The 14,674-nt window shown below is 40.6% G+C and overlaps 1 protein-coding gene and 1 non-coding gene across 2 annotated transcripts in view; one reads left to right on the top strand and one right to left on the bottom strand.

The window, feature by feature from the left end:
• The first annotated feature begins 6,201 nt into the window (after positions 1 to 6,201).
• LOC123510231 (extensin-like) overlaps positions 6,202 to 14,674 on the top strand; it is a 10,575-nt gene continuing 2,102 nt past the window's right edge. The window contains exons 1-4 of the mRNA XM_045265191.1: positions 6,202 to 6,503; positions 8,507 to 8,656; positions 13,976 to 14,074; positions 14,436 to 14,674. The exon at positions 14,436 to 14,674 is cut by the window's right edge and continues 2,102 nt beyond it. Coding sequence (XP_045121126.1) covers positions 6,468 to 6,503; positions 8,507 to 8,656; positions 13,976 to 14,074; positions 14,436 to 14,674 — 524 coding nt within the window. The 5' untranslated portion in view covers positions 6,202 to 6,467. The remainder of the gene's footprint in view (positions 6,504 to 8,506; positions 8,657 to 13,975; positions 14,075 to 14,435) is intronic.
• Trnah-gug lies at positions 9,539 to 9,610 on the bottom strand. The gene has a single exon. It is a non-coding gene; the product is annotated as a tRNA-His (tRNA).

The raw sequence follows: 14,674 nt of genomic DNA on the forward strand, positions 1-14,674 counted from the left end.
GGCACCTCTCAGACCATAGCGAAAAAATTTATTAGGAGCTTGACCACTGGAGCACCGCACTCTCTCTCTTGTGGTGCGGTGAAGCCACTAAGAGAAGGGATGCTCCACAGTTTCGAGAAAGCATATTTAGGTTGGTGTTCTTATGACGCCCAAGCTTATGCTGACCTAGAAGCGAGCAGGCAGGCAGGCAAGGAAGAAGAGAGGGACGATGACGAGACGCAGGACGAAGGGAAGATGAGACAGAGGAAGTTAATAAAAGACAGCAGTCTGTGAAGTAAATTAAGAAATAAAAGAGATGTCAATATATCACACACCACATTTGTCAGGAAAGGAACTAAGAATTTGTAAAGTAAAAAAGAAAGGTGAGACTTTTGCAATTAGAGACAACATTAAACTCGTCTATTTAAAAGATAACTATGCAAGTATATATAAAAAAGTCATTATCAAAGACTTAACGGGAAATAGCGGCAACTCTCGAAGACACTGACTAACTCCGTTCACTTGTACCGTCCAAGATAAACGAGCAAGACTTGTCAAGTAAAGAAGGTGCACTAACAAACAAAATATATTCAACTGAGTCACACAAAATTTTATTCGAGATACAATTGTGCAAGTTTTTTTTCTTAATTCAACATTAGATGAATATATTTTGATTCCAATGAGTGAAAGTTATATGTCTCACTTTTTTATTCTTGAAAATATTAAACCTTACACTCACTTTAGATTAAATATTTCATTAAGTGTAGCCTGAAAGAATTAGCTTTGTGTTCACTCCAAATGATGAAAAGATAGTCGTAAGAGAGAAAAGGAAACAGGAAAAGGGAGAGAAAAGAAAAAAATACTGGAAAAGGATAAAAGAGAAAGGAAAGGGAAAGAATAAAGAACCATGAATAAAAAAAACGAGATAAAGAATAAACACAATGATCATGAAAACTAGAACATAGATAAAACAAGAGTGAAAAATATAAACAAAAAAACATGAAAAAGACAAATATGGAAAGAAGGAAGAGAAGGAAATGAGAACCGAATTGAAAAGGAAAAGAAAGATGAAAAAATAGAAAAGGAAGGAAACAACATAAATAAAACAAGAAGAAAAAAAACATGAAGAGGACAAATATGAAAAGAAGGAGAAGGAAATGAAAACCCTTGACTGAAAAAGGAAGAAAAGATGAAAACAAAAATAGAAAAGTAAGAAAACAAAAATAGAGATTAATACCTTAAAAAGTAAAAATTCCAGCATTACTTCACACACACACACACACACACACACACACACACACACACACACACACACACACACACACACACACCGATACATCAGCATTGGGGAACAACAGAGCACAGAGGTAAGGCGTGACCGAGTATCATATTTTTTTCTTTTTCCCCCCAAGACAAGTGAAAGAAAATGTGTGATGTAGAAAACGGGGAGGTGTTGGTAAATTTCCCTTGCTGGTATTTATGAGAACGCCCTTGTGTGTGTGTGTGTGTGTGTGTGTGTGTGTGTGTGTGTTGTTTTTGTTCATTCTTATGTTTGGGGTTTAAACAGTGATGGTATGGTCACACACACACACACACACACACACACACACACACACACAGTAGAGGTCATTTGTGTGCGTGACGGCGCGTGTGTACATTTGAAGGAGCTGTGAGGAAAAAAATGAAATGAAAGCAAACACTCTCTCTCTCTCTCTCTCTCTCTCTCTCTCTCTCTCTCTTAAAACACATAAAATACTCATAATGCTCATTAAAGTTCAAAATCTGTTCCGGACACGAGTCGAGATCCCGAAAAAAGAGTCTCGAATCAATTGTTCGGTCGGTGAGGCAAACAAAGGCTGAAATGGAGTCAAGGTGCTTCACATTTGACTGTCAATACGAGACGCGGTTCACTGGACTCTCGAATCGGACTCTGAATTGGTTTTACTACGCTGCTTTTGCCTTGGGTGTCGCTGTATTTATCTGCAGTACAGTGAAAGCGGTAGTGATGGTGGTGGTGGTGGTGGTAAAGGTAGTGGTGGTGGTATTTATAACTACGAATTGCTACTGTTATTGTTATTACTAGTTGATGTTTATTTGTAGTGGTAGTAGTGGTGGTAGTGGTAGTGGTAGTAGTGGTAGTGGTAGTAGTGGTAGTAGAAGAAGTAGAAGTAGATTTTGAAATAGTAGTAGAAGAACAAGTAGAAGAAATAGTAGTAGAAGTAGAAGAAGAAGAAATAGTAGTAATAGTAGAAGTAGTAGCAGTAGTAGCAGTAGTAGCAGAAGTAGTAAGGAAAGCAGTAGTAACAACAGAACAGCAGTAAAATCACTTATCAAATTACTCTTCCTTTCCACGTACTTGAGGACTGCAGACACTGAACATCTCTCGTGCAATAACAAAGTCTCATCCTGATTCGAATGTTTATGAACCACACACCAACACAAAACACAAACATCTAACGGTCTCCCTTTTACTCTTCCTGCACCTCGCTAAACTATTCTCCACCATGATCATAGAATTGTTCACACTTCCATAATGGCACAGACGATTACTGCCTTAACCCCTACAGTTTCTTTCCTGTGAACCCAAGAGAAAAATGATAAGTTCAGGTTGCAGTGTTGAATTTTGTACGTCACACATTTCATGAAGTAGTGTATTGCAATAAAGATTTCACTATTGAGGATATGAGAAATTTATATGTCTTCAAACACTACGTAAATAATATATAGAGGTAATTCATCAGTAATGGCATTAATGATGATTTAGGATTATTAAAGTTTCTTGCTAATATTATGTGCAAAAAGAAAGACTTTATAGTTTGTGTAAATAAATAAGTGACAGAAATTTACAGACTAGAAAAATATAAACACAACTTGACATCTCGTGTACTTACTATCAAAATCTAAAATAACTTACGTATAAAACTTTTCTTCAAGCCTACTCATAAATAGCTACTTAACCCCTTCAGTACTGTAACACATTTTTACCTTGATATTTGTGTACGATTAGATCATGTACTGACGTTAGGAAGGATCTATGGAGGTCAGAAGACTAATGGCTACAGTCCTCACTATTTCAACCCACCACATAAGTTTCTATAGCTATACAAAATCACCAAATAGTAAGCAGAATGAATATGGAAGCACGTTATGGTACTGAGGGGCTTAAACCTAATCGTATATTACTACTTCAAGACAGTTACCTATTCTTTCAGTCTCCCTGCGCTTAGTGAGACTGATTGAGAGTGGTGTGAAAGTAACAACCCCGCCCTCCAACACCCAACACCGCAACGACCCTGAATTGTGGAAAGATGCAGAAAAACATCATGTTCTCGCGAATTTATGTCAGTTTCGGGTCTCAGCATGACTGATATTTGTGCGACTCCATGTGTGTCAGAATTTTCTTGATTTCTGTATATTTTCTCTCTCTCTCTCTCTCTCTCTCTCTCTCACACACACACACACACACACACACACACACACACACACATGTACAGAGAGAGACAGACAGACAGACAGACAGACAGACAGACAGACAGAGAGAGAGAGAGAGAGAGAGAGAGAGAGAGAGAGAGAGACGTGAAAACAAGCTAGACACACGAAAGAAAACGGACAGATAATATATTCCAGAATTTTTTTTAATGAATTGTGACATCTTACAATAAAGCTCTTAATATAGAAGATACGATATATTTTACTTCATACAACATTCAATAACATTTTTTCCTTTACATTTTCCACAAAGGGTCAGAGAGTAACGGTGAGAGGGGACAGGACAACAGGCTTGGTGTATTAAGTGGCTTTTTCATCGATGCAGTATATCAACTTGCTTATTACGTTGTTGTTGTTGTTGTTTTTTTCCTTCAGACAGATTACGGTGCTTCAGAGTGTATGTTACTATTTCTGGTGTATTTGGTATCTATTGTCACGTGTTGATTTATCTATTCATCGAAAAATTTGTGTATCGAAGTATTTATTCATTTTTTCTATCTATTTATCTCTATCTATCTATTCATTATTTAGCCATCTATATATTTATCTATTCATCTATCTATCTATCTATCTTTCTATCTATCTATCTATCTATATACTCATCTATTCATCCATCTATACTTTTATTTATTCATCTATCTATCTATCTTTCTATCTATCTATCTATCTATCTATCTATCTATCCGTCAGTCAATGAGCCTTTTTTCCAGTGGTCCCTCTTTCTCAATGAACTTTTCCTTTATTCGTTTTTGTTTCCCTTGGCCGACTTTCCCTTCTTACATAAAAAAAAAAACACGCAAACTCATCACATCCTTGAGACGAAAATAAAAACAGGAACACTAAAGATAAGGATATTTCAAAATTCAAACCAAAAGCGAGGATTCTTGAAACTGAGAGACATGAATTTATACACACCACTGTCTCAAAATCCACAATGCCTCACCAAAAGGATATTTCAAAATGCAAACATAAACTCAGCCTTCTTGAAAAGTGAGAGACATGAATCTGTACACCACTATCTCAAAAATCCACTCATATTTAATACAAATCCACCAAAATCCACGAGCTGTATCCTGCAACTCGGATGGAGAATGTGGAAATAACATCTAATACACCCGGACACGTGCACTCTACCAAAAAAAAAGTCAACTCTGGCATCATAATATTATCTTGCTTACTACTGCAGTCTTTTGCCTCACATTGCCTCACCTCAAACCTTGTACGGGAGGCGACACTTGGACGGAACAATGGAGTCTTCTCATTCCGCTATTTGATCCCCGAGGCTCTTATTTATCCCCTAAAAACGTTTGTACATATAGTTAATTAAATCTTTCATTGGTGCTTTTTACACTGATTCGGTCCCAGTGTGCTCATTAAAGCGGGTAAGTTGATGTAGTGCTTTCAAAACATCACGTGTGTTAAAACTCGAAGGGGCAAGTCTCATTCCTTCACTTTCACTCTGCACTACAAGAACTATGAGTACTATAAGCCGTTTTAGCATCCCTCTCCCTTTCTCTCTGTCTCTCTCTCTCTTTCTCTCTAGTAAATACGTAATATTAGTAAGTACTATCACTTAGGGTTTTTTTATCACATGGCGAAAGGTTTTGTGATATTTGGCTAAGATGGAAAAAAAAAATTATAAAAACAGCGATATAGAAATGTAAGATTATATGTGTGCCTATGTTTTTTTTTTTTTTTCATGTCTCAGTTTGCTCTTCTGTCCGTCTATCTGTGCGTCTGTCTGTCTGTCTAACACTCTGTTTGTCTGTATGTTCGTGTGTTCGTTCATGTGTCTGTCGATCTGTGTTTCTGTTTGTTTGTCTGTGTTTGTCTTTCCGTTCATCTATCTGTCTGGCACTTCGTCTGTTTGTATCTGTTCATCTGTCTGTTTTATGTGGATCTCTCTCTCTCTCTCTCTCTCTCTCTCTCTCTCTCTCTCTCTCTCTCTCTCTCTCTCTCTCTCTCTCTCTCTCTCTCTCTCTCTCCATAAAACTATCAGTCTTGCATAAACTCACATTTCCATTCAGACAAAGTAGAACAGCATGAGTGTGATATTATTTCGAACCTGGGTGTGAATTGGTGTCATGTTGTGCTGTATGAGGTAACGTGAGGCTCGGCTGAGTCACAAGATCCAGCTCACAGTGATGTCTGCCACTCGTTTAGCTGAATCACGACACCTTTGATACCTCCCGTACAGACCTAATTGAGATTACCACTTGCTCTATTCATCCCACTCCTCCACCCTCACCTTCTCTCTCTCTCTCTCTCTCTCTCTCTCTCTCTCTCTCTCTCTCTCTCTCTCTCTCTCTCTCTCTCTCTCTCTCTCTCTCTCTGTATATATTTCAGGAATGAGTTCCATCAGCCAACTCTAAAATCCCCCATCAAGAAGTTCCAGTTATTATGAGTAAAAGTGACCACCTGATTGCCTTCCTGACACCTTTCAAGTTCGCTGGCAAAAAGCACTAACGGATGTGTTGTGTTGTGTGTGTGTGTGTGTGTGTGTGTGTGTGTGTGTGTGTGTGTGTGTGTGTGTGTGTGTGTGTGTGTGTGTGTGTGTGTGTGTGTGCCCTTTTCGTTCGCTACACCTGAAAGTACCAAATGCAAGAATACACCTCCAGTCGGCCAATGTTTACCTGTTTACTATTGCAATTAGTACAGTGGGTTTATCTTCCGAGTCTGCCTTCTCCACTCGACCATTCTCTTCCCCCCGCCTCGCTCCGCCCTCAGTGTGCTTTGGATGTCACCTTATGCTGGGCGAGGTCTTGTGCTCGAGTTAGGGAAACGAACCAACCAGCAGCCGCGTGAAAGGTGGCTGCCCTCCTACCCCCCTTACCAGAGCTTATATAAATGTGGCAGAATCGAGCGCACTTGATCAGTGATAAAGAAGGGACGACGTGGGGATGTCGACGCTTGAGGTCATGCAGTGAACGACTTACAATATTTGGAACTTATAAGAAAAGAGACAGTGTGTGATCAAAGGGTTCCCTCTCGGCGCGGAAATGCGGTGCCCTGAGGGAGTCTTTGTGGCTCTCTTGGTGAGTGTTTTGATGCACGTTCCGCCACCTTACTCCTGCCTCGCCGCCGCCCATACCCTGCCCCTCGACCGCCCATCCACAGCCCAGAGCCGGGTGACAAAAGGCGGTGGAACGAAAAGGAGCAGTTAATCTTTTTCACTCGGGAATAATGGAGGTCCAAAAGAATGGAATAACAACATGCAGGACTCCCTGTGAGGATTAAGACTAGTGCCTCCATTAGCGTGTTTGCCTGACGCCCCTCTCTCTGCCTGGCTTCGAGTTTGGGATATAGTCACCGTTAAGCCTGATTCTGCTTGCCTTAGTTGTTCAAGTATTGTAATTGAAAGTACCACAGCGGGGAGGATGGTGAAGCCAACGCCTGTTAATCCTGATATAATAACGAGGGCTGCCCCGTGTCCGTGCATCAGTACTGGATCTCTGTGCCCTGACGAAGACACGCGCCGCGGCAATGTATAGTGATGATCTCCAGCTTTCATTCATCCTAAAGTTCTGTTTTTCAGTTTACTTTTTACTGTACACTTGTCGCTCGGTTTGTGAAAGATTTTTGAGATACATATTTGTCGTTTAGTTCATTTCAAACTTGGTAAATCATATTTTTTGTCCGTTGTATGAAAGATTTTGAAGTTGTTCCTCTATGTAACAACTAATCATTAGTAGTGATGGATAGTTTTGTTATTCACGAATATCAAAAGGCAAAACAAGAAAATATAAAGGGAATAACCTAACTGTCGTTGAGGTTATCTGGATAACAGGCAGCAAGTAACCACATAACACGTAAAAGAAGAAAGAATTAAGAATATAAAAAAAAATAAATAAATAAAGTGTGTCAACGAGACAGTTAAGCTAATGAAAGTCAGCCAAGCAATCACAGCTTAAGTAAAAGTCAGTTGAACATTCACAAGGAGGAAAAAAAAAAAGACAACTTAAGCTTTATCAACGTCCACACGTGATTCTCCACACGTGACTCAGCGGACGCCAAATGTTACTAAGAGGCGGCAGGAGGGGTTAGGACGGGGCGGTGGCTGTGTGTCTGTGGCCTGGACCAACTGCTTTTATAGACAGTGAGACAACAGACCTAGTGACTGGAGCACCGAGAACATGAGCGGCGGTAACTGGACTAAGAACGTTGCACACTTAACAACACAGACACACACAGACATGATGGACTGGAACGACCAAACCAGTGACCGATAACAAAAGGGTAAATCAGTAACAAGAATCAGACCAGCAACAAAGAGAAGAAGCAGGAAATGAGCTAGAAGGAAACAGAATAGAATATGATAATTGGAAAATGCAACACAAAGAGAGGGAGAAAGTAATGTAATGAAGGGGACGTATACACAACAGCGACACAGATAAGAATGAAAATAGAGGACAAGAGAAAACTAATACAAACAGGGAGGAGAAAGAATATTATACAAGAGACAGAGAGAAGACGAAAAAGATAAATATAGAAAGAAGAGAAAGTAATAATAACGAATGGGGCATAGAGACAACAACGACAGAGGTAGGAATAAAACAGAAGACAAGAGAGAAAAAGAGAGAGAGAGAACAGCATACGAGAGACAGACAAGAGAAATTCAAAACAGATGAAGTTAGCCTAAAGAGGAGAAAACAATAATAACGAAGAGGGACGTAGAAATACAACGACGAGAGATAATAATGAAACAGAGGACAAGAGACAACGAACAAAAACAACACGGAAAGAAAACAATTAACACAAAAAAAAAAAAAAACAGAAGGAAAACAGTATGCAAGAAACTGAGACTAAAGAAAACAGATGAAGCTTGACCAAAGAGGAAAAAAACAATAACAACGAAAGAGACGTAGAAACACAACACCGACAGAGACATAAATGAAACAGAGGATAAGAGACAACTAACAAAAAACAGGAAGAGGGAGAATAACAAACAAGAGACTGAGACAAGAGGGAACAGACAAAGTTAGAGAAGAAGTTAAAGAATTACAGAGGAATGAAGGCGGCCGGTCTCTGTTTCCCCCAGGCCTGTGCGGTGCTAACGACGAGGTGTCAAAGTGCCACAGTCCCAGAGGCTTCCCAAGGACCCCTCGACGCCCCCGCCCATGCCCCCATCCCCGCCCAAACCGAGCATGACTCCCCCACTCCCTCGACGAAGGAAAGAACCGAACGGCAGGTTAGTGTGTGTGTGTGTGTGTGTGTGTGTGTGTGTGTGTGTGTGTGTGTGTGTGTGTGTGTGTGCGCTCCATGACCTCTTCAATGTCACAGAGTTTTGGCAAATGACACGAACAAAATTTTCCCACAAAAAAAAGTTGAAAATCAATCGCTGGAGACTTTTTTGCATCTCGCTTCTTCTTCTTCTTCTTCTTCTTCTTCTTCTTCTTCTTCTTCTTCTTCTTCTTCTTCTTCTTCTTCTTCTTCTTCTTCTTCTTCTTCTTCTTCTTCTTCTTCTTCTTCTTCTTCTTCTTCTTCTTCTTCTTCTTTGACATTGGAGCTTCACGTCCTCTGTTCATTAAGCTCAACATGTTGCCTACAAGTTCAGAAGGGCTGATATCAAAGTCTTGCTACCTATCGCCCATTCTTCTACAGGCAGCTTTCTTACAATTCTAATTACTTGGAATGACGAGGCGTAATCTGCTTCAATTAACATATCTTCGACTCGCATTCCATTTGATTTTGTCAGTTCAATGCAGTCCAGAGAAATTTCACTTTATATTTTTCATCTTTGCTCAAATGTGGTGGTGGTGGTGGTGGTGGTGGTGGTGGTGGTGGTGAAACTCCTGATGTATTCGCTAAACATACACAAAATCACAAGAGTAAAGATTAAATACTGGGTCAGATGAACAGAAATATAACGAATAACAACGAACCATAGATGAGATACTGTACACATGCTTAGTAATATATACCTTACACACACACACACACACACACACACACACACACTAAAGAAAAGTGTTCCAATACTTAACACTCAGATAAGCTATACATTTCATCAAGTAAATAAATCGGACAGTTAGTTACCCTACATAAAGAAAAAAAAAAACTGCAAGTATTATGCCGTGACCAGGATTCGAACCTGGGTTATTGCGGCCACAACGCAATGTACTAACCACTATACGATCACGGCCACGCTTACCACATACAGCATCGCTAAATCCTACATTCTTGTCTTACTTTCTGCTGCGGAATAGGAGAAAAGACTTCAAATACAGCGAGAGAGAGACAGAATAGAAAGAATACAATATGTAACTGAACCACACACCAATACAAGATAAGCACCACCAGAACACCAACAGAAGCAGTACAGTGTTAACCCTCAACTTTTCTCATCCCACGTTCCTCCTCGCATCACTCACTTTTTTTTTTATATGTAAGAAGGGAAAATTGGACAAGGACAACATGAAGAGAAAAAAAAAAAAAAGGCTCGCTTAGTAGTCCCCTTGGAGACCCGAGAGAGTTAGGCAAAAGAAAGGGATAAATGTCTTGAAACCTTAAATGAAATCAAGTCATAGGAAGTTGGAAATACAGAAGCAGGTAGGGAGTTCCAGGGTTTGCCAGAGAAAGGTATGAATGGTTAACCACTTCAGTACCATGATGCTTTTCCATATTTTTATACAGCTTCAGAAACTCATATGGTGGATTAAAAATAGTGAAGAAGACTGTGGCCATTAATCTTCTCACCTCCTTAGATCTTTCCTAATGTCAATAAAATGGTCTAATCGTACACAAATCTCAAGATAGAAATGCGTCCAAGTATTGAATGATTAAAAGTACTGGTTAACTGTATGAATGATCAAGAGTACTAGTTAACATTTGCCCTCTGCGAATAAAACAAACCCATTTAACAAACCAGCTTCTCAACCCCAAAAGAACTACAAACTGCAACCCAAACAAAAATAGGAGAAAAAGGACCTGACGGAAGGAACAAAGAGAAGGTCAAGTCACTACCAACAATCACTCGCTTTCAATCTAACAATGGTAATAGTAAAAGGATAGTGTTACCTTTACTCTCACTTCACTATCACTTCACCATCACTCATTCGCCAGCCCTGCCACGCCTAAAGGACAGCGAAAAAAAGAAGAGGGAGGGCAAGAGAAGCGAGCAGGCAGACAGACAGACAGACAGACGGGCAAGCAGACAGACAGGCACCGCTTTCTAACCAGTTGCGTTAAATATCACTCGGGCAGAATTTGACCAGAACGTGAAAAAAGAGAGTATTACCTGAGCTTACGTGGAGTGTAACTGGTTTGCTGCTAAACTTCCTGGTTCATTAGGGGATTTTTTTTAGTATATGTTTACTTTCTCTCTCTCTCTCTCTCTCTCTCTCTCTCTCTCTCTCTCTCTCTCTCTCTCTCTCTCTCTCTCTCTCTCTCTCTCTCTCTCTCTCTCTCTCTCTCTCTCTCTCTCTCTCTCTCTCTCTCTCTCTCTCTCACACACACACACACACACACACACACACACACACACACACACACTAACATTTAAAATATACACAATAAATATCTATTGATTATTACGAGCAGAAGTCCATGTATTCCTAATTGAATTTATGACACGAGTCTTGAGAACATTGCTCTAACACTCTCACTCTCTCTCTCCCACTCCCTCCCCCCCTCTCTCTCCCCTCCCATCTCTCTCTCTCCCGTACTGAAAATCTTAATATAGTTTATCTGTTAACACACTTTTTTTCCCTCTAATCTCCGGTGACATTTGACAGGGCGACTTGCACATGAAAAGCAGGGCAGTCAACTTTCTAGCGTTGGGGTAAAAACTAAAATGACTTAAAGGCCGCCCTTCAGTGTGCTGGGAACGGTTTGGGTGCGTCACTGGAGCTGGGAGAGAATCTGAAGGTGTGGCTGTGAGATCAGGGTGTGTGTTGCTGGTGCCTTCATTTGTGTGGTTGTCATGTAGTGTTCGAGAAGACGATGGGATATAATAGTGGTGGTGGTGGTGGTTGTGGTGGTGGTGATGGTGGTGGTAGTTAGGTTAGGTTAGGTTAGGTTACGTGGTGGTAGTAGTAGTAGTAGTAGTAGTAGTAGTAAGAGTAGTGGAGGTGGTAGTAATAGTAGTAGTAGTAGTAGTAGAAGTAGTAGTAGCAGTAGCAGTCGTTGTGTGTGTGTGTGTGTGTGTGTGTGTGTGTGTGTGTGTATACATCCGTACGCCTTACATAAATGGTAGAGTGTGTACGTGTATCATAGCGTGTGTGTGCGTACATCTGGAAGTTATAAGCGGTGCAAAGCCAAATAGTACGACAAAAGCTACATTCTGACATAACTAGTATAACCACGCAAGGTTTGGTCCCACAAAGGCAGCGCCAGTCCCCTCGCAGGCTGCCACCCGCTGTGAAAGTAGAGATGCAAACTACCACAGGAAAAACAAATTCCCGCCCACCACACCTGTCTTCAAAATTTGTTCTAGAGCATGTAATTATCTTAAGCCCACACATTCTCTTTTCTCTCTCTCTCTCTCTCTCTCTCTCTCTCTCTCTCTCTCTCTCTCTCTCTCTCTCTGAATGTGAAGGACAGTCACGAAAATGAAGGAGTTTTCATTAATTAAGACACTAAACTAAAAAAAAGGCACTTAATGTCACAATTTTGAAGGTTTGGCGTAAAATCTGAAGCATAAGAGTGTTAGTGTGAGAGTTTTTCTTTTCTTTTTTATTCAAGAGGCACTGGGTTAAAATCTGGAGTGAGGAATTGAAAGTGAAGAAGATTTGAAGTTCACGATCTTTACCGCGGCCACGTGAAAGGTGATGGAGGTAAAGAAAAGTAATACAAATCAGTGTTAGTGCATCCTGCTAGGCGCTGTTCACTTTTTCTGAATCACGTCATCTTGTAGCCAGAAAACGCTCACCTTCACCTCGATTGAAGCTTCCCAAAAGAACCTGAACTGCTATACTTTCACTGCAGATACAAAAACACTGATATAAACAACACAGGGATCCAGTTTCGCATACACACACTAAATGAGATCAAAGGTGAGTGTTGGGTACAAGCACAGTAAACACATAAAGAATCCCTGTAAAGCCAGACCCACATGTTATGCAGTGTTTGGTAACAACATGACAGCCTTGCGAGTTTAATGACACTTCAATTCTGACACAAATAATTCAACTTCCAGGGAGTAAAAAGCGAGACTCATTTACTCCCCTGTGATGGTGAGGTGCTTGACCCAAATGTGAGCACTGTCTTTTTTGTGTTTCTTTTCTCGTTCGACATTTACCGTTCGTCGTGACTTGTTCGGCTTCTACTCTGACCCCTTCAGTAGTGGAACGCATTTTTTTACCACGAGTTTTGGGTATGATTAGACGATTCTATTTACACTAGGAAAGGTCTATGGAGGTCAGAAGATTAATGGCCAGAGTCTTCACTGTTTTAACCCCAACATAAGTATCTGAAGCTGTATAAAGTCATCAAGTAGTAAGCAGAATAAACATGAGAATGCGTCATGGTACTGAAGACGTTAAACAGCCTGGACTTTTTATTTTGTACGACGTAACTTACCGGAACCTAACGTAACCTAACCAAACCTGACCTAACCTTTGCCTTACTTATATAATCACATGTTATTAATGATGAGCGACACGTAGCTATCTCACCGCCTTCCATGTCAAAGTAAGATGACAGATTTGAAAAGACTTAACCGCTTCAATACTGGGACACATTTTTACCTTGAAATTTATGTACGATCAGACCATTTTATTTACATTAGGAAGGGTATTTGGAGGTCAGAAGATTAATGGCCACGGTCTTCACTATTTTGATCCCCCACATGAGTTTCTGAAGCTGTTTAAAATCACCAAATAGTCACCAGAATGAATATGGAAACACGTCATGGTACTGAAGGGGTCACGTACCATGAGAGTCAATATGAACAGCTAATACAAGTAGTTAGTATACTCATCCACATTAGCAAGCAGAAGCATTATAGGAGAAGATTACGTGACTAAAGCTAAAGAACTATACATTACTAAATAACTGCGATGTTACACTGCTGGATTATGACTTCGCTTGCCTTATCCATTACCTCTGTCCGTTGCTCTTTACCAATAATAAAAAACATACACAAAAAAACACGCTTAACCTTTTTAGTACCAAGACGCATTTTCATATTAATTCTGCTTACTATTTGGCGATTCTATACAGGTTCGGAAACTTATGTGGGGATGAGAATAGTGAAGACTCTGGCCATTAACCTTTTTGGCCTCTATAGATCCTTCCTAATATCAATAAAATCGTCTAATCGTATATAAAATTCAAAGTAAAGATGTGCCCCAGTACTGAAGATTTTAAATACACACAATTTGAAACGCGACTCACAGTAATGAAAATGAAAACAATCAAATTCGTCTCACATTATTCCACACGAATAGCTAATACTAACCAAGAAGAAACACCTCACAACAGAAAATACAAGAGTATAATTAAATTTCCACATCCTACCTCCTACCAATAAGCCATTCCAGTGACACCTGCACCTCTCCCCCCACAGGTATCAAGTGACTCCTTCCAGTACGCTGCCCAGGTAGCAAGTGAGACGGACACTGGAGCAGAGTTGAAGGGTCTAGAGGCTGCCAAGACTGAGACACATGTAAGTAATGAAGGAGAGTTGGAATGCGAGTGTAAAGTGGATAGAAGTGAAGTAAATGAAGGAGTAAAGCTGATGGGATATTTTGGCTACTGATGCACACACACACACACACACACACACACACACACACACACACACACACACACACACACACACTGGTTAAGGTTAGGTTAGGTTACGTTGGGTTGGGTTGAGTTGGGTTAGGTTACGTTAGGTTGCACTAGGTTGGGTTAAGTTTAGTTAGATATACAATAAAGTCCAAGAGCTAGCCATTACTTCAACTTGCGACTAATCATAATAAAATTGCTTTAGAGTGTTTTAGAAATGCATCCTAAATCTAACCATGACTTCATAATTCCAGGATGCCAGTGCCGGTTCAGACAGCGACATCAACACTCGGTCCGCCAAGCCCTTGAGTGGCGGCGAGAAGACCCACGGACCGCACCCAGAGGCACAACACACCCGGTACTTCGTCACCAGACCGTACAATGCTCCCAGTAACATCTCACCGTGGCACTTCGGATCAGGCCACTCACACAGGCAGCGTGGTGGCACCGTGAGGGCCACAGCACGCACCGGCAGACCAGCACCGCAAACCAT

This window comes from Portunus trituberculatus, chromosome 28 (genome assembly GCF_017591435.1).
Source record: "Portunus trituberculatus isolate SZX2019 chromosome 28, ASM1759143v1, whole genome shotgun sequence".
NCBI classification, from domain to species: domain Eukaryota; kingdom Metazoa; phylum Arthropoda; class Malacostraca; order Decapoda; family Portunidae; genus Portunus; species Portunus trituberculatus.